The sequence below is a fragment of the Pelecanus crispus genome, chromosome 6 (genome assembly GCF_030463565.1).
Source record: "Pelecanus crispus isolate bPelCri1 chromosome 6, bPelCri1.pri, whole genome shotgun sequence".
In the NCBI taxonomy this organism is placed as follows: domain Eukaryota; kingdom Metazoa; phylum Chordata; class Aves; order Pelecaniformes; family Pelecanidae; genus Pelecanus; species Pelecanus crispus.
In genome coordinates, this window is record NC_134648.1 from 61,844,085 (window position 1) to 61,868,144 (window position 24,060).

The 24,060-nt window shown below is 45.1% G+C and overlaps 1 protein-coding gene across 1 annotated transcript in view; it reads left to right on the plus strand.

Moving 5' to 3' along the window:
- Positions 1-24,060, plus strand: part of RCOR1 (REST corepressor 1) — an 82,897-nt gene that overhangs the window by 50,094 nt on the left and 8,743 nt on the right. The window contains exons 4-7 of the mRNA XM_075712220.1: positions 12,639-12,691; positions 16,774-16,935; positions 19,623-19,741; positions 23,421-23,499. Coding sequence (XP_075568335.1) covers positions 12,639-12,691; positions 16,774-16,935; positions 19,623-19,741; positions 23,421-23,499 — 413 coding nt within the window. The remainder of the gene's footprint in view (positions 1-12,638; positions 12,692-16,773; positions 16,936-19,622; positions 19,742-23,420; positions 23,500-24,060) is intronic.

The following is a 24,060-nucleotide window of genomic DNA, read 5'->3' on the forward strand; positions in this document are numbered from 1 at the left end:
GCCACCAGAGAGAAAAGTATTGTTGAACTCTTAACTAAGTGTATACTTTTTTGTTTTGTGGCTGGGTAAGTCCTGTGGGAGGTTTTAAAGGAGGAGTGTATGTATTGTGCTTTTCTTGTTTGGGGCTTTTCTGCTTGTTTGTGTCTGAGGTTTTTGTTTTGTTTTGTTGAGGTGGGGTTTTTTGGTAGTACGAAAAGCATTAGCCTTAAAAAATAGATGCCAGGTGGAGCCAAGATTTCCAGATCTCTGAGGGGTAGACTTCAGGGATTATAATTCTTGCCTGAAGCTAGGTGCTTACCTTTTGTCACTCAAGTGAAGATAGCAAAAAACCCGAACTTATGATCTTGCTGTTTGCATGCGCTCCTTCCTTAGAAATACCAGTTTGTTGGCTGTCCCAGTGACAGCAAAAAGGATTAATGGAAAAGCAAGATTGGGTTTATGTTTATCCCTAATTCAAATTTCATATTATGCAGTGAACCTGGCAGCTGTGAAGCTTGGATGCAAATAGAGTAGCTGAAGAATACAACTCCATGAATTCAGAAATGAGACAACTGGTGTTTAATTTAAGATTCTGCTTGAGTTTAGCTGTACAGATAATACAGTCATGGCCACTTCTCCCAGCAGCTGCAGTTGCTGCACTTCAGAAAATGCTCAGAAGATGAAGGTGAAGGGATGCAGTTTTTCATTTTAGCTGAGGCAACTTTTAATGCTTATAGTAGCAGTATTGCAAACGGCAAAAAGAAGATACTAGGCTTCAAAGGCTATGGGTGTATCCCAGAAATGGCTGAGTTGCCTCAAACTTAGCTGCAGTTTCCCCTTTGTTTGTCATCTGCTGTGCTAGTTGCTGTTGCAATGCTGTGTGGAAATCTCGGAGCAGCTCTTTCATCCTTATTGCTGCAGGTTGATATTTCTGGATCCTGAATGCATATTTAAATGAAGATGAGGTTTTAACCCTTTCACAGCAGTGGTTTGATTCGGAGCCAGGAAAGCAATTTAGTTTGAAAGGACTAGGTTGTGTGTTTGGGATGGATTTCACCCAAGGTACAGTGGATTGTGTTCTTTTTTAAAACAAACAAGCAAACAAACAAACCCCCAAAAACCAACCAAACAAAAAAATTCAAACAAAAGACCCCAAACAAAACAAAACAACCCACAAACAAAAAAACCTGAAGGAGAGAGTGTGTTGGAGAGTATCCAGGAAAAGGATGTCTTATCTAAGGTATCTGTGTTATCCTGGAGGAATTTTTGCTGCTGTGCTGGGGGGTGGGGGGGGCAGTCACCAGTTTCTTCATGTGCCTTGTGCTCTCCTGCCACCTGTTTGTTCCTCCTTTTTACTGCAGTGTGAAACGGGCTTCTGAACGTGTGGAGATGACCCAGTTTGAAAATGCCGGCTGCCACTGCTGTTGCTGCTGTGGGGATTGAACTAGTGCTGGCGCTAGGAAGAAGCTTTTTTCCGAAGAGAAGTTTAGAGGCAAGATGACGTGGATGTAATGGAGTGACGATAGCCATGTTAAAAGTTAGCCTGGCAGCGAGCCTTGATCTGAAATATGTTTGGGAGCAGTCCTAGCCAGCCTAATAGGCTCTGTGTGAGTTGTAGGACCAGTATGACGAGAACTAGCAGGCTGCAGCTACGTCGTGCTGCTTGGACCCAGCCCTGGGATGGGCTGAGTGCACTCCAGTCTTGCTGGTCTTGGTGGGAATGGCAGGCTCAGAGCACTTCAGAGCACTAGGTCTTTTTTCCTTACCTCTTCTTACTGTAGCTGTGAGGGAAGAATAAGAAGGGTCAGGGAACTGGACGGTAACTATAATTCTACCCCCTCCCCCCCCCCCCCCCCCCCCCTCCGGTTAGTCAGCAAACGCACCAAGTGCATGTTTATAGGGATGTGATGGGAGCTGTGTGCAGGCAGGGAGGAGCTCTTGTGGGCTATGTCCTCCACTGAGGAATGCTTGAAGAGGTCATGGTCATAACAGCTTGCTGTGACGAGTTCATGTGCTGCTGACTGTGACCTTTACAGAGGTGCTAGTGCAGGAGGCAGAGCAGCTAGGCTTTCTCAGACATGTGCCAGAGCTTCCCTCACCATAATGTGTTTGCTGTGGCATTATTTGCTCTAATTAGGCACCACTCCCACTAGTTATTTTTCCTGTACTCATATTATTTTTGCACTCCACATTAAGTTACTTTCCTGATCATGTGCTTCTTATGCAGATTCATATTATGGTAGGGTAGTAGTGAATTTTCTAGCACTGCAAGGATTAGTAGTAATACATAATAACTTCTCAGTAAGGACTGGGATTCTAAATCCTGGCTAAAAGCTGTGACCATCTACCACTGATATGCCAGGATCTAGTTAGTGACATTGGTTTATTGTAGGATTTTCCACTTAGTCTCTTAGGATCAGCCTTGAAGGCTGAGGGCCTGTATGCAATCCATGTTTCATTCAGCATGTGCTATGTGGTCTGTAACTTGACTTTTTCTAAATTGACTTTAATTTTATGTGTTTTTGAATACCTTAGTATCTGTCAACATAACACTAATACTTTGGTTTAGAGGCTACTATAAAGATTGTTTGTCCGAGATCTGACTGTTTAAGCTTGCTGTCTTTCTGCATGGACTTCTTGGAGGGGTCAAAAAAATTTCTTTGCATCTCTGGTTTCAGACCTGTAGGAAGTAAACAAGTGCAAGAATGGTTGTACTGAGTGTTAGTGTCTTCGGAAAGCTGTCTGGCCTACAGTAGGGCAAGCCATATGAGTTTGTCCATAGGTAGCTTCTGATGTCTGGTGGAGAACAGGCTCTTCACCTAAACCTGTGTTTATTGCCCAGGTTCTCATGTTGTGTGGGGTAAGGTACCAGGAATTTCATGAACCGCTGCGCCTTAACTTGCAGTAGGTGCTTCTTTATGTTGCCTTAATTCATGGTCTGCCTTAAGTATTAAGCAGCTGCTTAATCAAGCAGCCAAACTGTTCTTGCAGGAATAGGAACTTTCAGGAGATGGATGGGGCATACAGCTGGGGGGCAGAGCCACAACTGCCCTCGAGATAAGCTGTTCTCTTTAGGTTGTGCAGCCCTCCGTGCGTTGGAAGTATTTGTCTTGTCTCCGTTGTTCTGCTTCCTGCTAACTTGCTCACATCCAGCTGATGTGAAAGTGAGGAAAATGGAGTCTTTCAAAGCAGGTTTGAGACCTAACTTTCATTTTTAACATGCAGGTATAGTAGTGCAATAAGTGGACTTGTGGGAAGGCCCTTGCCTTCTCAGAAGGGGCCAGCCCCAAACATCTGAAAATAGATTTTTAACTGTAGATGTAGAAGGAACAAAAGCATCTCAGCAATACCTCAGAAAATACAACTGAAGGATTAATTCCCCTCCAACATCAAGCTGCCTTCACTTAGGTCCTATCATTCTTCATCTAATTTTGCTGGAAGCAAATTTCATGCAACTTGTTCATGAGTGCAGCAGCCTCCTGAGTTGCTGAGACTATTAATGTTACTCATATAGCTGAGCTTGGAAGTGAGGGGGCCAGCTGCAAAAAGTAATTTAAACAGGAAGTGGTGCTTTTGTGACTTGACCACTTGCCATACAGGATCATGGGGTTCTCCTGTTCCAGCTGCTGAGGAGCTGGATGTGGGCAATTACAGCTGGAGGCTCTTTCCCCTCTGTGAGCAGCTCCTGGCTCTCAGCATGTCTGTCTGTGTGACTGACTCGTTGCCTTCCTTTTGCTGCCTGCTGGCTTGCCTGGTACTTCCTTTCCATCCAAGTGACATCCTTCAAGGAGGTAGCTAGGGGACAAATTGATCATTTCTTTTGCTTTTGTATCCATTATAAAGGGGGTCAGCACGGCTTCTACTCTCTTGTCATAGGCTTTATTATCGGTAACAATAATAATGAGCTGTAATTTACCCTGATGGCTCTTCTGCTCCCACACACCCGTTGTGTGTGTGCCCTCATGCTGCACAAAGACCCTGTGTCATGGGGTAGTGGAGTTCCCCATGCTGCTTAGGAAGCCTGACTCTGATACAGTGCTTTTATTAGTTCACATTCGTGCTACAATGGGGGATATAACAGTTCTGGTTTTAGACAGGAGCTTTCAAAATCTCGTGGAGGGTGGAAAATGGACCTTGTGGAAGGTTTCACCCTCTTTAGAGGGCTTTGAGTCTGGATATTCCTTGGTGGGTTCTGAAGCTGGTTGACAGCAGGTTGCTTGACCAAGTGTTATGGTAGTCTGCGCTGACTGTTTTGCAGACCAAGAATTTCAGCATATATAGCATGATGTGGATGAAGAGCTGAGGATGTTTCTAGGTAGAGTACTGAAGCCTTGTATCAGACTGCTAGTAGTCTGAATCTATGGTTTCCCATACTGACTCTGTCATCAGTGTATGTCAAACTGTATTTTTTTGAATTAGTGAATCTGGCTTTTGGAAAGGATGCACCGGATCAGGCATTCTCAAGAAGTGCAAAAAATAATTTCCATAAGAAAATCTGCATGAGGGAGGTTTCTTCTAATCCAAGTTACCATTTCCTGCAATGGCCCATCTGATCAAATTTTTTTTTTACTATTCTACCCCTTGTCACAACTGTATTGGTAATGTTGCTACTTGCATTGCTTGGGCATGTTGCTGCTTGTAGTTGAAGTATATAATCCGAGGCTATAACCACTCAGTAGAGGTAACTCAAGACATGGTTTGACAGCAGAATAAATCTGGCTTTAGGGCTCCTCGGACTGAATTGAGAGTACTGTGCTGAATAATGCAAAGAACTGTTCTGCTATAAACTCACTTTGTTTGGGCGTGTGCTCTGTGCATTTATTCTGTCTGTAACTTCCTGTCTTATGTCTTGGAAGGTTATGCGTGGGAATGAGTATTCCCTCCCTGTCAGAAGCTACTGTGTGCTGGTTTTTGTACATGGGCTTCAAACCCAGTATCAAGTGCTCTGGCTAATTACATTTAATACAGCCCAGTGCCTGTGTCCGATTTAGGATCTGGTTTGCACTGCTGAGTGATCCAGCCATGCTCAGATCCCGTATGGTCACAGATTAGGTCCCCGGGTGATCTGATGTGGCTCCGCCTGTTCTGTGCTGGGTCCCAGAGGTAGTGTTTCCTCTTTGCTACTACCCTGTCAGATCTCCCTTGCCCCCTTCTCTTCTGTGGTACATATGGAGACATCTGAACTCGTGGTACCCAGGGCTCTGTAGATACCGAAAGCTGTGCCACTCCGCCGGTAAAGTGGCACTCAGTGCTATGGTGGAGCAAATTTCTGGCTGAAGGTTAAATGTCATGGACGTGTAAGAAGCAGTCTTTCTTCCCAGAGTGTCCTCCATTGGATGCCCTTACAGTGGGCATCCACATGGCCTGAGGGAGAGTAGCAGCAGCATCAGAGAGCAAGAGAGGGGCAAGAGAACATCAGCTGTCTGGCTTGCTTTATAGTAATCCTCATTAATACACCACCCTACGCATATACACACTGTTAGCCTTTTCTTGATGGGATAGTGTCAGCTGAAGGTGCAGCTTCAGGAATGAGCATATGTTGGTAAAAGCTTTAAAAATAACACGTGTCTATTAACAAAAGGCCTTTCCTAGTAAACAGTTTAAAATAGTTTTGGCAAGCTACAAAAACTGTGCTAGATTTGTCAGTACACCTGTGTCTGCAGTACAGCCTTCTTGCTAGTATAGCAAAATCTAAAGGCGGATGAGTCAGGTCTCTAACCATCGCTGGAGTTTCAACTTTAGACTTGCCCTTAGATGCAGGCCATGCGAAGAGCAGTATTAAAAATCATAAAAAAAAGGAGGGGGGGAAATTGGCTGTTTCTTTTCTAGCTTGCGTGCACTGCTTGGGTGGGGACTTGTTGCCTTTGTGTCAGAAAGGAAGCTTTTGGTAGGTATTGGGGCTTTTAAAGGGATAAATATCCCAGCAGGGGGGCACTCCATTTTATTCCTTGTTTTCTGCTCTCTGAGGCTGCAGTTTCCAGGCTCCAGGTGTGGTTCCATGAGCAACTCTTTCCTCACCAGTGCTAGTTCACGTAGCCATGCCTGTTCCTGCCCACCTGCTCATCCCTGCCACTGTGCTGTGCCAGGGCAAGGAATAAGTTGTCATTTTGGCTGAGCCAGTCTCATCCCTTGCTGGAACTAGGAGGGCTTGTCTCTTCTCAGGCTTGCGTAACCTCCCAGCAAAGCGATTTTTATATGGTATACAACCATATAAAAAGTGTAAACCTGTTTGGTTTATGCATAGCATGCTGCTTTGGTGGTGGTCAGCTGTTCAGTGCCTTGAGTGGCTCCAGAGCTAGTGCAGGAGAAGGGGGCAGCCTGCATAGCTAGGGCTGGTGATGGGAGAGTCTGGGACCACCCCGCCTGGTACGGGAGAGGATCTCCATACTTTCAACCACCACCACTCAGTGCTTGTATGACTTCACTGCAACTTGGGTGAGGCAGCTAACGCAGCAGGAGAGGGTTGGTTGTTTTTCAGGTGGAACAGTTTCCCAGTCTGGTTCCCTGGGGGTCCAGGCAAATGTTTGTGCTCCCAGGTGGGAAGAGGTGGCTGGAGGCTAGGAGTGCTTAACCTGGCCCTGCTGCCAAAGGAGACTTCTAATGCAGTGGCACCCTACGGTCCTTGGTATGTGGCTAAGAGATGATGTACAAGTAAAATCTGAGCTACAGGGAGGTAAGTGGGGGGTGAGGTTGAGATATACTGTGGAGTCCTGTGACTCAAGGTACCCTGCCCTGCTGCAGGGTATTTTCTCTTGCTCCTATTCGAGTAAGCTTCTCCAGGTAAGGTTGGTTTTCCTTTGTCTTGCAGTTGCATCCAGACTTTTCCCTCACCTGCTGCAGATGCAAAGGAACTGAGGCCTAAATCCTCTTGTGCCTTCAGTTGTGTGAAGTGATTTTTAAGTAGCCTTTGTGTCTGTGTAACTAGCACTCTCTGTTCCTACAAACAGTGTTAAAGGAGGCTCTATGCCTGCCCAGATGGGTGCAGCATGAGGCACAAAACATGGGTGTGCTCTGGCTCTCCACTCCTCTCCTGCCTGTGACACACATCACATCTTGCCAAGAAGAGGAAATAGCTTCTCCAAGGCAGAAGACCCTTTTAAATAGGCAGGGTTTATTTTCTTTTGAGTGGTTCTGCCCAGAAAAGGTGGTCAAGCCACCTCACTTTGGTCTCTGCCTGCTCCCCCCTGCCTCCTGTTGCAGCTGGCTTTAGTGAGACACTTGTCCAAACTCTTGTGCTTTTTGCAGCTTCCTCTCCTGTGCTGGGACCACGAGGTGGCAGGATTGTTCCACTGATGCTGCAAGGGTGGCGGGACGGCAATGCAGCTGCTCATTTTTATAGCCAAGGCAAAAACTGGGCTTAATTGTTTGTGTACCATCATAATTGTGTTTTGAAATTTGAAAGAATTTCACATGTATGTGTCTAATCTATGCTCCTTATTTTCTTTATATAACATTGATTTGTTCTGGGTCTTGACATCCCTCCCCACGCCACCCCCTGCTGCCCCATTCTCAAGGGGGATGAAGGGGAGGGGGAGATGTACAGCAACATCCAGAATTCCTCACAGGTTCCAGCATTGATCAAACCCTGTGAAGCATATTACTGAGGCTGCGAAGGCTGCTGCTTTTGTCCTCATTTCACCCTGTTCTGTCAGGGTATTGCATCACGTAATATGCAAAGTGTTCAGAGCTCCTGCAGTACCCCAGTAATAGGGGTGAACTGAGGTTGCAGCAACAGCTCTACCTCTGCATTCCTGTTGCTTTCTATAGGCTTTAGCACATTCCCTTCTGCTGCAAACTCTTCTTGGGGTCACTGAGTCCACTAAACAGGTTGCGATGCTTGTGGGGTCATTAAGAAGCAATTTGGGTAGGGGGGAGAAATTCTCCCAAAAGACCCACTCAGAGAGATGGTTTGATCAGATGGTGATGTGGGGTGTCATTGCTTTCAGGCATTTCTCTTTTCAGAGTTCTCTCACCTCTCTGAAATTAATGCTCCTGTTTTACATCTCTCAATTCACTGTTTTAGGATGCGGGACTGAAAATCAGCAATGCAGTTGTTTGCTCTTGTCTCTCCTTCCCTCTGTCAGCCAAGAATGTCCCCTTTCTTTTGCCTCTAGTGAGGAATTCTTGCAGGAAGATGGTCAGCATAAGAAAAGGGTGTATGAGAAAGCTGGAAACAAGACCACAAAATTCAGGGGGTTGATGGCACCATTTTGGTCAGAAACTTCCCTCTCGAGGTGGCGGGGGGGAAGCATCTTTCTTTGCTTCCTTTCCCTCTCCCTTCCATTTCCCTTGTCTCTTTGGCTGTGTTAGTGCTACACCCAGGGTCCTTTAGTCATCTCATTGTAGATCTCACTTCTTGTATAATGGAGAGGTGGTTTTTAGCATGTGCTCCTCTTTGCTGGTGACAATGTGTATGTGGGGCTCTGTTCCCTTCGCATCCCCACCTTTTGTGCTACTTCTGCCTTCCTGAGCATGACTGGCTGTAGGAAGGGGCTCTTTGGGCCAGTGCTTGCTCCATTTTGGGTGTGGGGCCTGCTCACCCCCACACGGCTAAAATGCATGGAGGAGAAGAAATGTAGCCTGATAGGTAAAGAAATACCAGTTCGATTCTCTTCTCCATCCCTCCCCCCATCTGGTTTCTAGTAGCAACAAGAGCCTTCACAGGAGCAATGCATCTCCTGTGTCACACGACTGTCTCTACTCAAATATTGTTGTCTTTTTGGCCTAGTCTGTGCCGAAATATATTTCCAGCATAGAGAAATGAGTTGGATGGGAGAGGAGTATGCTCTTGTCTACCTTGTTTGGGGAAAAGTTATGCAGTAGAAAGAGTGCATGGTGATGTAGTTTTATGCTGGGGGAAATACGATGGGATTGCTTTGCTGCTCTTGCTTATTCTCTTCTGGAAAGAGGCTAAAAGCTGTGCTGGCAAACTGTCTCTTCTGGTGTAAGCCAGGCTCTGCCCCAGGCTCCTCTGGCTCTGAACTCTGATGTCTAAACACATTGCTGGGTTACATGCTGAGCGTGACTGAATGTCACTGAAACGCAGCGGAGCAGAAGTTCATGTGCCCGCTGCCCTGGGCTTGCTAGAGGTGCATGGCAAAGGCAGACATGCAAGAGGGCACTTATTTATCTGGTGTGGCATGTGAAGCATTAAGCTTGTGGCGATTCCCAGCTCTACTGGTATGGGAGACTAAAGGGATCCTGTGACTCAGCGGGTGCCATGCTCTTTCTTGCTCACTATGTATGGAGGGGGATGGTAAAGAAAGAGCAATCGGAAGGATTGCTCAAGGGACTGTCATACCTCTCAGATGGTGCAAGCATCAAAGCTAGTGAGCCCACAATTAGCCAAGAACTGATAAGCAGAATGGGCTAGACTGTCAGTAAGCAGGCAGGAAACAAGCCAACAGCAGAGTATGATGGTGTACTTGTCCTTCCTTCATCCACACTCTTAGTGTATAGAAAGAGCATTGCTGTGTGCTCATGGTCCGTTTACTGCCTTATTGCCTTTTTCTTATTTTTCTTTTCTCTTCCTCCACTGTAACAATGAGGTGTAACACTGAGGTGTTACAGACCCCACCGTGACAAGAAAAGCATCCTACCTCCTTTCATGGTGTCCAATCACTCACAGTCTACTGTTTGGCTCTGTAGCGTATTGACTCGATTCAAGAGAAATCCTGTTAATATTGATATGGGGAGGACCTTGCTAGTGTTCTTGCTCAGTTAGGAGAGAAAATGCTGCAATGATTTTTTTTGTGGGGTGGGGAGCAAGGGGGAGGAAGTATGTTTTCATTGCTTATAGCATCTGGCACAAGAAAGGTAATATGCTGGAAAGGAGAACGACCTCATCTCTTCTCTGTATATATTAAAGGATAAGATGCTGAAGTCAAATCAGGAACTGTAGATCTTTCCACAGTGAAAGCGAGCTAGTTAATGCAGCAGTACTTAGCATTCAAGAGCTTAATTCAGCCTTGGACTTCAGAGAATTCAACTCCTTTCCTTCCCTCTTCCTTCACCCCCCCCTTAGACAAAATATATAACACTGTATGTGCAATACCTGTCCTAAGGAAGCCGAGAGCATTTAGCTGAAGTACAGGGAAATGCGGCACTTAGCATTTCCTGGCAGCATTTGGTTTTGGTGTGATTATAAAGTCTGGAAGCATCTGAAGTCGCTCTTCTGCCCACATCTTACTGATGTTCCCTGCCCTGTTTGGCATGTGGAGGGAAGAGATGGTGTGTACGGAGGCGTCAGTTCCTTTCTCTGTCCCCATTCCCCCTGTGTGGTCTTCCTGGATCATGTTCTTCCCTTGGGGTGTGGTTTTGCAAGTTTCTCTATGACAAAACTGATTTCCGAGGTTCCTACCCTTTGGTAACCCTCAGGATGTTCTATGAGGCAATGCAGCTGTTTCAGCCTAAGAAATTTGTATCACTGTCCCCATCACCTCTACTGTCTGTGCAACTATTTTATTATGTTTGCCTTGTGCAAGAAAAGGTTGTTTGCAAGAAGGGATAGTTTTCATGTCATTTCAGCATGGTCCTTAGAAACAATTTGTTGACTTGGAGAGGCAGATGCATTTGTGCTGCAGGGGTGCAGATGAATGGTTGTGGCTACACCTTTCTCCAAAGGGCTAATAAAACTTTTACTGAATGTATCCAGAACATGGTCCAACAAACAGGTTCATCAGCCCCTTGGGAGTCCCCACTGTGTGTGCATGTGGGAGCAAGAACCTCATGGAGTGTCTGTGCTAACATGAGACTGTGCCTGTGTTTAATGCATGCTCTTCTCCTGCCACAACATGTGACTATATTAATATTCTCATGGACTTTTCCATGGCACTTAAAGCCCTTTTCTGCAACACCTTTTTTGTGAAAATAACTAACACATCTCCTTTCCAAATGAAGGGCCAGCACTGATATCACGTCATATTGTCTAGTAGGATGGGATGTCTACTTTAAGTACCTAAATTTAATTTCTTTGATGACAAGCTGAAAATAAGAGGCTGGTGCTCTCCTGCTGTGCATTTTCTGATTGATTCCCTCTGTTTTCCCAATACCTTTTGAGTTCATTGCTTAGATTGCTCAGCTGAAGGAAGAATTGAGGAGTGTCCCAACTTGAAGGAAAGACTTTAAGAAATGCTGTGCTATTAGACACCGGAGGCTCCATATGAGAGTCCATAAAGGCAGAAGATGTGGGAGAAGCACATTTGAGAGCTGAAGTTAATCATGAGGCCCAAACCATGGGAAATGTGGCTTCCTTAGCTGGAGTGTGCACAGAACCATTTCCTTCCAGAGGTGCTGCGCATGCTCTCCATGAATTGGGTGCTCAGCACAGGATTTGCTTGCATCCTTCCCTGGGTATCTGCAGAGAAGGAAGGAGGAATGATTTTTGAGTGCATTGCTAAGTGAATTGTCTTGAAGTCCAAAATTGGTAGAAGAATGAGAATTCTGGCTGTCTGTACCAGTTCTGAGTCTTTCAGGGTACTAGCACGTTGGGGATCCTACAGACAACCAATGTTTCCAGCATCTTCCACTCCATTAGGTGAAGTAGGAGTCTCACCTTTTAGCTTGTATTTTGTTTTCAAGGGGGGTGTTATCATTACAGTGTGTTTAATAATGACCAAGCACAAGGGCACAGACTTCAGAACACCACCACTGGTACTGACTTTAATCCAGTCCTCTCAAATGGGTGCTGTTGGATATAATCATAGAATCAGAGTCGTTCGGGTTGGAAAAGACCTTTAAGATCATCCAGTCCAACCATTAACCTAACACTACCAAGTCCACCACTAAACCAATTAAGGGTAGACTAATAACTTCATGTTTCCTGGCTTGGTGGCTGGGTTATTTTTTGATGAAAGTAAAAACTAGGAATCATTAAGGTTGGAAAGGATCTCTGACATCATCAGTCCAACCATCAACCCAACACCACCATGCCCACTAAACCATGTCCCAAAGTGCCACGGCTACCCGTTTTTTGAACACTGACCGACAGCTCAGTCATACTGAAAGACACATTTGGGTTTTAGTCCCATCTGTACAAAATAGAACTCCTCAGGGCATCTTCACATGGTAAAGGTTAAAAGCTTGTGAAGGCCTAATAAATACATAGAGGTGGGGTTTGGTCCAAGATGAAAATTGCTGAGGCATAAGGGTTGAAAAATTTGCCAAGATATCTGCGGTGGTTGTGCAACACTAGGCATCTGGCAGTAATGGAACGTATGGATAGTGTCTGGGGATTTTTGTGCTTAAGAAAACAACTGCTTTGGGGGATTTAAAAAACAAAACAAAAACAAGCCAAAAAAACCCCCACAAAAAAAAAACCAACACAAAAAGTAGCTGAGAGAGTTGTGTCTATAGTTTTGGTGAACAAGTTCCGAAATATTATATGCTAAGTTTCAGAAGTGCTGGAACCAGATTGGATATCATGCATCATGTAGGTTTGTTAAGGAAAATATGTAGTAGTTTGTTTGGTGACTTGTTTGTTTCCTTCCTTTCCTGAATTGTTGGAAACAGCAGCTATTCATGAGAGTTCTCTGTGGAGGATGCAATGACCATGACTGAAGTCAGAGCTGCAGGACCTGGGTTTTAGACTGGAAAGGGGGAAGGAAGAGGAGATGAGATCATTCTATGAAATGCTCTTATGCCTTCTCTTTGTTTTTCAGTGGACGAATATATTGCCATTGCTAAAGAGAAGCATGGATACAATATGGAGCAGGTAACAACCCTTTGAATACTTACTTTATTTTAAAATCTTTTTCAGCAGGTATTAAAACATGACTTAAAGTCACTGCCTAGAACTGCTTCTTCTCTTCTGTACTGTCTGTGTTTTCCTCCTCTCCTACTTCTCCCAAAACTGACTGTTCCTCATAGTAACCTGTGCTCTGGGGATATGGAGTTCATCCCTAGATTTACAGCAAGAGTCAAAAGAAGGAAAACAAAACCACTGTAATTTCTAATGGCGTTTGGCCAGCAGTATTATGCTTCCTATGGTGACTACCTCTTGAACACTTTCAGAACCCCTAAACAATGTTAAAAAGATTGGCTTGTCTTTGGACAGCTGCCTGATTGCATTGCAGTTTCCAGCTGACTGCTTCATCTCTGCTTCATGGATGTCTTGGCAGTTATTAATGGGCTATTGAACCATCATACGCTTTTGAGGCAAACCAATATCCATGGTTATTTACCTTAAAACTGTGCTGAAAATCATTTTGCCTTTCATAGATGAGCACCTCAGATGTCGGTGCAGTAGCAGTGGACGACTGCACCAGCTGTCCCTGAGGTTAGCCGGTGCCTTTAGCCTAGGGATGGAAATCCTGGTCTGAGGAGCAGACCTCTCCTTTACTCCATGTGGTCTAGGATTGTGTACTAATCTTCCATGTGTTGACACCATCGATTTCAACACTCATCTGGGGAGATGAGTAGACCTGTGCCTGGGAAGCTTTTCTGAATTCTGTGGAGTTTCCTTATGCACTAATACTTGCCCGGAAAGGGAAGGTGGGGGAATCTCATGACTTACTGTACTGTCTCTACAAAGGGATTCTATGAAAACTTGAAAGTTTATGAAATTGTTCAGGCAAAGGCCATGAGCATAGAAACTAATGCTTTGGATGGGCAAGGGTTTCTATTTAAATGACTCTACTGTCATCTTTGAGTCAGACTTTCAGTGGTTGATACTCATGCTCAGAAAGACTTCTTGTGGAACAAGAACAATGAAGTTGAGATAGCCAGCAAAATTTCCATCAAAACCAGGAATGATCAGACTTCATACTTATAGTTTCTAAGAGCAGAAAACAGCAAAAAAAAAGGAATATAAAGGCACCAAAAAGACTGCAAACTTGAATCAAAATAAGGATGGTAGTTCACTTCAGTTCAGATGGGTATATCCTAGTATTGGATATTGTGGGTAATATTGGCCAAAAGAGATTGTCTCAGGGTAATAAAAACGGGTTTCATTATTTTAGTGGAGAAGTGTTGTTTAGAGAGAGTAGACTGATCTGGAAGACTGATCAGAATGAAGCTTGTGATTTTTAAAAAAAACCCTGAATTCTTGTGTTTTGAAAAACTTAGATTTGGCTAAAGATTTGCATTCATTTTAACGTTGGAGTTGCAGACTTCCCACTTGTTCTTGAAGACTTCCTCCCCGTTTTTCTTGCCTCCGCTGTGTACAGAAGTAGAAGGTATGGGACTCACCACACCAGGATGTAAAGTGGCCGAGCAACTTGTAAAAATGTCCCTCCTTCTAAAAATTTTTTAATTCCTTCCCTAGCACTCTTGCATAATACTCTGCAGTTAAACATGTTTCCCAGATCCTTTGAGATTATTCCTAGACAGCTAAGCTAGGCACTTCCAGGAAATAATTGGAGAGGATCTATCTTGTATCGCTCTGGAAAGCACGTACTCATTTTGTATTATAGGGACAAGCGTCAGGGCTTTCAAATCAGGATGATTTGTTGTGTCACCAAGGGACACTGTCTCTTCAGCAGGTATCATCAGAGTTGCTGTTGGCTGGGTAACTGTGGACAAGCTGATATGGACTCCCTGGAAGCCAGTCAGAGCTCACTTTAGCATTTGGCCACTGTCTCTGGGCTTTGCTGGCCAAGGCAGCCCTTGCCCATGCGTGCATCCCTCTGACAGCCGGTCTCTTTGGACCCCTGTGCAGGTGGCTTGGCTGACAGTCATTGCACAGAGATTCCCCTTCTTCCATCTGTGCCCCCTGCCCAAAACAGTCCTTTGCTGACTAAGATGTGCCAGTTTGTTGAAGGGAGCAGTGAGCTGTCTGGCAGGGCAGCTGGGGCACGTGCTGGTGCTCCTCTGCCCAGCGGCTTTCCCATCCAACTGGCCGCATCTGTGCCGGGCGCAGCTCCCATATCTCTGTCCTTTCTCTCCCCTTGTCTGTGGCCGAGTGCCCCATTGTTGGCTCTGCTGCTGTGGGATGATGGCTGGAGGCTCGGGGCTGCGCTGGTGGGAGTCCCTGCAGCCTTGCCAGCTCGAGGGCAGGTAAAGGGCAGGCTCTGGCAGGTGAGTGAGCTCCGTCAGGGCAAGCCCACTTTGGCTGGTGCTGGCAGACTGTGGTGGATGGTTGTGCGGAGCCGTGGCAGTCATGGGTTCTGGGAGCACTGCAGCAGACCTGGCTGTGAGCTGTGCTCTCCTGCCAGCCTGTGTCGACGCCCTGGGACAAAGGGGGCTGTGCACTTGCCTGTGGGTGAGCGCTAGAGCTCTCCTAGGGCAGCGTGGGGGGGAGGAGGAATGCTGCTCTCCTGTTAAACAAGGCTATAAGGAAAACCTTTTTGTTTACCTTTTGCTTTGTGTAAGCAGCTGTCCACTCAGCCCTCGCTAGCACCTTAGTGGTATTTAACGCTACCGTGCCCTCCCAAAATGTCTCCATCCTTGTTTTTCCCTTGCTTTCTCACAGGCATATTTAGTACAGTTCATATCTGAAGCTCAAAGGGGTGGCAGGGGAGAGAAAACTCAGTCCTTTGTGACCGCAAAATAGTTTCTTTGTCCCCATGGTTGCCAGAGTGGATGGAGAGAAGTGGCTATGTGGCTCCTGTGACATCTCGAGTGGCTGCTGCAACCAAGATGGCTGCTTGTTCTGCATGGTGGCAAAAGGGAGGAGAGGGTACCTGGGCCACACTGAGAGGCCAGTAGGGTCAGGACAAGATCTTGGATAACACTAATACTTATACGCATACCCTCAGCAGAATCTCAGGGGAGCAGTATCCCATAAAGGAACTGCCTTTTGCATAGCAAAGCATAATGGGGAAACCCCGAATTTGGAGGGATTTTGTAGCTCTGAGCGGCGAGGGCGAAACTACTAGATGAGTGTTAACTGTGGCTGTGAAACCCAAGCTGAGTTTGCATATGAGGAGCAGGTTACTGTGATGTTTTACTCGGCATGTTAGGGACTGTTTTTGCTTTACAGCCGTTGTGAAAGGCTGGTTTCTAGCTCTGCCGAGTCAGGCCTTCCCAAAATGACTTGTGGTGGTCGCTGGCATGCCAGATGTAGTGATGTGTCATAATGCACAGGGGCTGTGCACCCCTGGGAGAGGGGTGGCTGTGAGTGAGCGTCTCAGATGGCGGGAGGAGGACGGTTTGCAGGTGGTGAAGCGCAGCGCATGCACTTCGTCTGTGGAACCGAGAATCGGAGACTGCAACAGTGAAACGAGGCGTCTCGGAAGGGAACAAATGAGCAGCCCCCAAAATGAGTGAGGTTTATTCCTTCTTTGGGCCACGGACATCTTAGCAGCAAGTCAAGATTGTGCATGCTCTCTGCCTTTCCTTCTTCCAGTTCTTCCCTCATTCTCTCCCCCTTTTCCCCCCTCCCCATCAGAAAGAGCCCCCTAAACAACTATAAAAACCCCCAGTCAACTAAACGGTCCTCCTAATTGCACAGGAAATGAAGGGAGCTTAGCCCTGGCAAGAAGCTTCCTTTTAGTCCAGCCTATTTCTTAGGTAGGCTTCCCAAGTCTTTGCTTAGCTTTCCTGTGCATACCATGATCAGTAAAGCTGGAGTAATTTCTTCAATTTTCTTCTCTCCCCGCCTCCCCCTTTCTGTTGCTACTCTCTTATTACATTACTAGCTGTGTGATTTGGATAAATTTCAGGTTGGTCTTCACAGCATAGCAGGGTGGGGGTCAGATTCCAGGTTTCTTGTGCTCAGACAAGTGTCTGAGGTAGCTGAAAATTAAAATTGTCTAACGTGTTGCCTGAGATAAATGCTGTAGCTGTCTTTTTGTATGCATGTAATAATGTTTCTTGTGATTACAATTGTCCCCTTGGTGTTCTTGTTATTTCTAGGCCCTTGGGATGCTGTTTTGGCACAAGCACAACATCGAGAAGTCTTTGGCAGATCTGCCAAACTTTACTCCATTTCCAGATGAGTGGACAGTGGAAGACAAGGTCTTGTTTGAACAGGCCTTCAGTTTCCATGGGAAAACCTTTCACAGGATCCAGCAGATGGTAAGCGGTGTTAGAGGAATGGAAAAGCGGAACAGGCAGTTGGACTGTCGTCTTCAGTGCTGATTGTGCTGAACTCCTGTCTAATGCTCTTGGGAGAGAACAGGTCAAAGGGGATGTTAGAGGAAGAATATTACTGTGAATAGAAAGAAACAACATTGTGTCCAGAGTCTCTGTAGAAGTGTTTCCCTGAAGTGCTTTACTGGTTCAGGATAAACTTTGACTGTGCAGATTTTTGGGTGGAAATTACAGTTTTCAGTCCCCTGCGTGCTATGGTAGCATTTATGTCTCAGCTGGAGTTCAGGCATGGTCTGTACACACGTGCCCACCCACACACAAAGTAAAGATAATCTCTGTGCAAAGTTGATTTCCTTTCTTACAGCCTGCTTTTTAGGAATTCATTTTATTTGACTATGAAGTCTGTGCTTAATGTGATTTGGGACGGTGAGTGGATGCTGTGGTGGAGGTTTATACATCATTGCAAGCAAGCATTCAGGCCTTTGCTTTTGGTTGGTAGTGATACTTTTTTTAAACTGTGATTGCAAACTTCAAGAGTAGGTTTCTGCCTGAAGGGGAACTGCTGGGGTGTGTGCAATTTTCTTTCAAAAGAAGGAGAGGATGGGATGTAAAAATTTTTTATTAATTATATCTTGAGAGTTTCTTCAAGTGGTTCATCACCTGGGTGGGAACCAGACTTTGTTCTTTGCTCTCCTTCAGTAAAGTGCCTCTTGAGTGTTCCAGCAGGACCTGGTTATGTTGGTTGTGACCCTTTGAAGTGAGCTGAGGCTGTTGCAGTCTGCTCAGCCTCTTTAAAGCACACATGAAGGTCTGTGTGGCTGATCCTGCTGAAAAGCGAAAGGTGACTTGCTTCCCAAGTATGAAGGAAAACTGACAGGGCCCTTTTCAAAAGGGTGTCAGGAAGAGGCTTGTTCTCCTCACATCCTCCTTGAATATTCCTTCACTGGCGTTCGTTTCCAAATGTTCTTGGAGTCCTAGGGTCTCCCACTCCCTTGGGTCAGATGATGGGGCTTGCACATACTATGGACAGCTGATACAGACAGTCTGGAGAGTTGTGGACTCCTGAAGGGTGACGCTGTTTTCTTCTTTTATTCCTCTGTTCTTACATAGTGGGGGGAAAAAAGGGGGAGGGTAATGTCCTGGGGAAAAAAGAGAACGTAAAGCCCATCCTGTTGCTTGGTTAAATGCCAAAACAAGAAATTCTCAATGCGGTTTATGTGCAGAAGCATGACTCTGTCCCTGAGTGAAGTGCCTTCCAATACAGGGATGCCAAGCTCATGCACTGTTCCCTAGGTAATGATATTTTTTTACTGTTGCTCCCAGAAAAGCCATCCTGCATGAAAGGAATTAAATGGCATGAAGCTTTGTGTTTAGCAGGGGACAGGAATCAATGGCTCGGGAGCAAGTTAGTTGTTAGTTTATATATGCTGCCCCATTAGCACCAGTGCAGCTTGGAACTGAGGGGAAAAATCATCGAAGCCAGAGAATGAAAAGTGAGGTATGTTATTTACCGGAGCTGGGTCTGATGTTTTGGCACTCTTAGCATGTGTTTGTAGCCAAGTGGATGTTTGTCACGAACAGCCTTGTCCCCGAGTTTGTTCTGTGGAACTCTTTTAATTCCAGTGTACCAGCCTGCTGCATGGCTATTGGCAAGACAACGTCGACGTATCACCTGTGCTTTGCAAGTGCAGATGGATTCATGCCTATGTGCAGCTGTGAGCCAGGGTGGTAGTTCTGGTGAGATCCATTATTAGGACCTAAAGTCAACCTGCAGTCTGAGAACCAGGCTTATCTCAAGTGAAGACTTAAACTGCAGTATCTGAATGAGAGATCTGGCTCTTGCTCACAGTTTGTGTTGTGGTTTTTTTTGTTTGGTGGTTTTTTGTTGTTTTTTTTTTTTTTCTTCCTGACCCATCCTGCCCTCCAAGCTGAATCGGACACTTACCAAAAACATGTTTTATTCAGCAAGAAAGGCTGGACTTTTACCTTGTAGAAGTCCTGTGTAAGAACATCCATGCAGAGTACCTCAGAAGTAGAGAATTAGTCTTAATGTAGTTTTACGCTTTTTGGAGGCGGACTTTTCATTCATTGCTACAGGGCAATGACATTAGTGTAAGAGGACAAAAAAAAAAAAAAAATTGAGACTCATGTTTTCCTATATCCTCAGTTCAGCATACAGTAACGTTTCACCTTTTGAAAACATCTTTTGTTGAGACCTTTGAATAGACTTCATCATGTGAATGGTGTGAATAAGCCTTTTTAACCAAACATCAAAGATATGCTTGGGATGTAGCCTGCAATTCAGCAGTTCCTGCGATTGCTTACACATGCCTATGCTGGCTTTTAAAACTGTTATCTCAGTTTCAAGGCCTCATTTTGGATTTGCTCTTGCTATGTTCCTCTATTCTGAAGGGAACCAGCTACCTGGCTGGTGAGTGGAGGCTTGCTGAGATGCTCTTTAGGGATTTTGATGTCCTAAATAGTAGGCACTAACCTGAAACACTCCCCATGGATCATTTTTGGAAAGGCTGCAGAACCGCCTTCCTTGAGCCTTTGAGAGAATCCAGCCTAGAGAGATCAGATGTTCCTTGACAAAACCAGACCGGTTGTATGTGAACTCCTGGGGATACTTTACATATAAACATATAAAAGGATACATGTTTAATTTACAGCTTCCTGACAAATCAATAGCCAGCCTGGTGAAATTTTACTACTCCTGGAAGAAGACAAGGACTAAAACTAGCGTGATGGACCGTCATGCTCGTAAACAAAAAAGGGAACGTGAGGAAAGGTAGGTTTGCAAGCAGAAAGGCTGTGTATTGACGCACGCTGATTTCTTTAGACTATCTCAGAGATTCCTGTTAGCTTGTAAGACACTAGATGTAGGATTTTCCCCAAAATGTTTCCTGGTACCACACCTTCTTACCCCACCCCTCTTCCGCGCTGTGCATGTTTTGCTTTGCTTAAAGCCAAAAGAAATCTGTCGGCAATTAGGTGTGCTCCTTTTTCAACACTGTGCAATTCCTGATTGCCCTCTCGTGCAGTGGTCATCGTCCTATCACTCTAGAAGCTTTTACTCTGATACTGCTTGAGGGTGGAGAAAAAGAAATTAAAACTGTTCACAAGCTGATTATTATTGTTGTCAGCAGAGCCAGAAAAGCTGATAAGTAGGACAGTAAAAGGAAGTCATGAAAGAGCTAGAAATGTGCCTTTATTTCCTGCATGTGATGCTCAGTGGAGTGAGAACACGCACCTGATGGGGAACAGCCTCCAGTGCAGCACCCCTCAGCCTGTGCGTATGCACACACAGACCTTTCCCCTGCCTTTTACTTAGAAAACTGTGACCAATTTAAGGCTGTTGGGCCAAGCTCTATTCCCTGAGAAAGATGGAGTTAAGGCTGTGTTTTTGAGTGACTGAGAAGAGGAGGGTAGCAGTGGGGAACTTAGGATGAGTTCTCTGGCAGAGGTGTCCCGAGGAGTGCTGGGTGCATTAAGATTTGGGTGAGGGTGGTGGTGTTTGGGAGGTCACTAGCCACTGAGCTTCAGCAGATGAGCTTGACTCCTGCTTGTGCAGCTTTGTCTGCAAGTTCACCCTCCTGGATACCCATGCAAGCCCTTGAAGGTAGGTCAGCCAGTGCCCTTGTGTGTATGGCTAGAAGTATCTGTACAGTTAGAACTGCCACTCTGTGACTTTGCCTAGTTCTGGCGCTGGCAGGGCCCGAGAAATGTGGTGGTGTCAGGTGTATGTGGGGAAGAAAACCCCCTCCAACAGCACCAACTCCATCTGCTTGATGCAGGTGCCTTCTCAGCCTGCTCTAAAATGCAGTTAATGTCTTTGCAGACCAAGCTTGGGGTGCGCCTGGCTTCGGAAGACTCCTAACGTAATTGGGCAAAATTCTGCAAAAGCTTTTCCCTCAAAGGAGTTGCTGCTCTAGCACTTCCCAGGGAGCTGTTTGCTGGCTCCAGTGCATATGAGCGAGTCCCGTTTGGGAACGGGGAAGAAATGTGTTTCCAGGGCTGAGCTTTACTACACCAATAACTCACTCAACCTCTCCCATCTAGATCAGCAATGCTTGCTTAACAGGCGGGGCCAGGGAGAATACAGCCAGCCAACTTGTCCAGTATTTGGTTGGCTTTCTCGGACCTGAGTCTCTTTTTCCATTCTGTTCTTTTCCCTTCTCTGCAAAGGCTGTCTTAGTTTTTCTTCTTTCCATCCTGCTTTTTTTTTTTTTTTTTAAATTTTTCTACTAATTTATGAGGGGGGGAAAAAATCTCATATAAGAAGTATGTGTTTGTCTCGTACTATGTCGCTTAGGATCTTTTAATACTACCTCTCTTTTTTTTTGTTCTGTGCTCATAAATGAAATTACTGCAATTTGGAAATACTCTTCTCTGGTACCTATGCCTGTTTACTGGGAAAAGCAGCACCTCAGATTGGTCATGGGGAAGGAACTGTAAGGTGCTGCCATATGCTGTAATTTTGTAACCTTTGACAAAGGCAGCTGGATGGGAAATGTGTAATTTGGTTTAAATCTGCAGCAAGCTAAGCACCAGGCCATCAGCTTGATGTTTGATTTCCCTTCTTCCCCTCCATTATGTAAAACAGTCAAACCCCTACACCCCCAAAGGATTTGTCAGTGCAGCCATGCGGGGCGTGGAAGCAAAGCTGGGTGAGTTTGGGGTGCCCGGATTTTGAGGTTGTACTGTGCCATTGGGTGTTGGCAAAACTTCAGAAATGTTCTTCAGTTAAGTGATCAATGTCTAAAATTGCAGAAATGAGTGGGTGGGTTTTGATCTAGCTCATGTCTAGGGAACTTGCTGGAATAGAAGAGCAAACTACGAGCACAGTGAAGCCCATGGGGGTTTGGCTTTTGCAGAAAGGCTGAAATCTAAACCTAGGTGAGAACAGAAGGAAGCTCTTTTGGAGGTGGGGTTAAGAGAAGAGGCAGTCTGAGGTATCTCACTTGAAGACTGCTACATCTCTTCTGTGGCTAGGCAGGGAAATTCCCCAACCCCTCAGATTGTCACTAAAATAGCTCACAGTGCATTTGGGACCAGGTTTTCAGTAGCTGTTCTTAGTTGTATGCAAGGGGCTTTGTGTATGCAGCTCTAGGGGGGGCGGGGGTGCTTGTGAGTCTATTCCCTGGAATTGTGATTACACAAACTAAATATCTTGTGAATCAACTGGTGAGCCAGGCAGCTTGGGAGAGCAGAAATAGCTTGTAAAAGTGACTGCTCTTGTGGAGATGGATGCTAGCTCAAGCCACCCAGCAGTATGTTCCTTAGGCTATGTCTGCACAGGATGTCACTGCAGCGGGAAGACAGCCGTGAGCGAGTGCCCGTACCGCAGCCATGCTCAGCAGCACCCGCCGTGCCTGCTGTCCCCTACTCCTGTATGAACGCACCCCGGTTGGCTCCAGCACCCCAGCAGTGTAGCACAGCTTCTGCTGGGGTTTCTCTGCACAGCCCTGCCTTGTGCTGGCACTGTGACATACCTGTACCCGCTGAAGTTCCTCGTCCCAGGCTATAAAGTTTGACATGGCAAAATAGGTTTATTTTTTGATTTAAAAAAAAAAGAAAAAAGAAAAAAAAACTTTGATTAGGTCAGCTTATTTCTTCTGTTTCTGGGCATCATCCCAAATGGTGCAATTAACTTCAGTTGTGTACGGTACAAAAATTCTAAATGGTGAAAATATATTTGATTTAATGTCTGATTAAAATTCCAATGAAGCCAAACTGGCCAGGTGTGCCAAGGTCACTTTCAATATGGCCCCAATTTCATGCCTATTACTATTTTGTAACTGATAACCTCTTTTTCTTTTCCAGGGGAGAATGAAATGTGGGGCTGTCTCTCACACACACACACACACACACACACACACAAACCCCCAAAACAACAAAAAAAACCCCTCCAAAAACAAACCAAAACAAAAAACCCCACCAACCCCCCCAAAAAACCCAAACCCAAAAACCCCCCAAAACATTTCTTATGCTTGTTCTTGAGGGAGTTCGTCTTGTGCATGTCTATTTTGCTAAATGTTAAGGAGTTGTATGAAATCTGTGTTTTAGCTACTTGCTGTAATTCTAAGTCTTTGTTTTTGTCTCAGTTTGCCTGAAGTTAAATGCTCAATGTTCTATGTTCTTTAAAAGATAACTTGTGTAATCAGTTTCATGTATCTTGCCTTCATCTGAGCAGGCTTATTTTGGCTAAGTATGCTACTAAGAAGTCTTTCTTTACAAGACATCGTTCCTAGTATTTTTGCAATTAAGAATTTCTTGACTTAAAACAAATAAACAAAAAACCCAAAACAAAAATCCCCACCTCAACCCCCTACAAAAAACACCCTGGGATTAAAACTAAGGAAAGCTATTGGACTTGCTATTGCATCCATGCATTTCTTTTAGCATGCTGTTTATAGAATGAGAGAGCCTCACAAACTAATACAATACTGTTTGCTTTTGTCTTCCAGTGAGGATGAAATGGAGGAAGCGAATGGAAATAACCCTATTGATATTGAAGTTGAACAAAACAAGGAGAGCAAAAAGGAGGTATAATTGTTTTCTTACTACTGTACAAATGAAAGTGTTTACTTACTAGCTACTTCATGTAGAAGCTGACAGTATCTAATTTTCTTTATTTGTGCTTTGTATAGTTGTCATATGAGAAAAGAAGAATTGTCTTCAGAATTATTCTTACATCAAGACAAGTATAGACAAATAAGTTAGTATGGATGGAACTGGGAAAATTTAAGACTTCACCATCCTGTGACAATGTACTATCTGAATGTTTCTAGTCTCTTTGAATCAAGGTTGGCTGTGTTAGCTTGAACCACCTTCAGTGATGGTTTAAATCAACCTAACTGCGTGGAGATGGAGTAGAAGCACTTATGTCCCCACTGAGGTGGCTTGGTGGAGGGGAAATATGTCCTTTAATCTGGTCTAGGTAGACCAGCAAGAGCATCTTTATCTGCACCTTAGATTCTAAGGTAAATTCCTGATGTACCGAACTCCTCAGCAATAGTTCTGAGGATTTCAGTGACACCAGGATTACAACTACAGTGGTGAACAGGAGAGGAGAAAGCTTTTGTGTGGCCAGTTCATTTTGTCTGG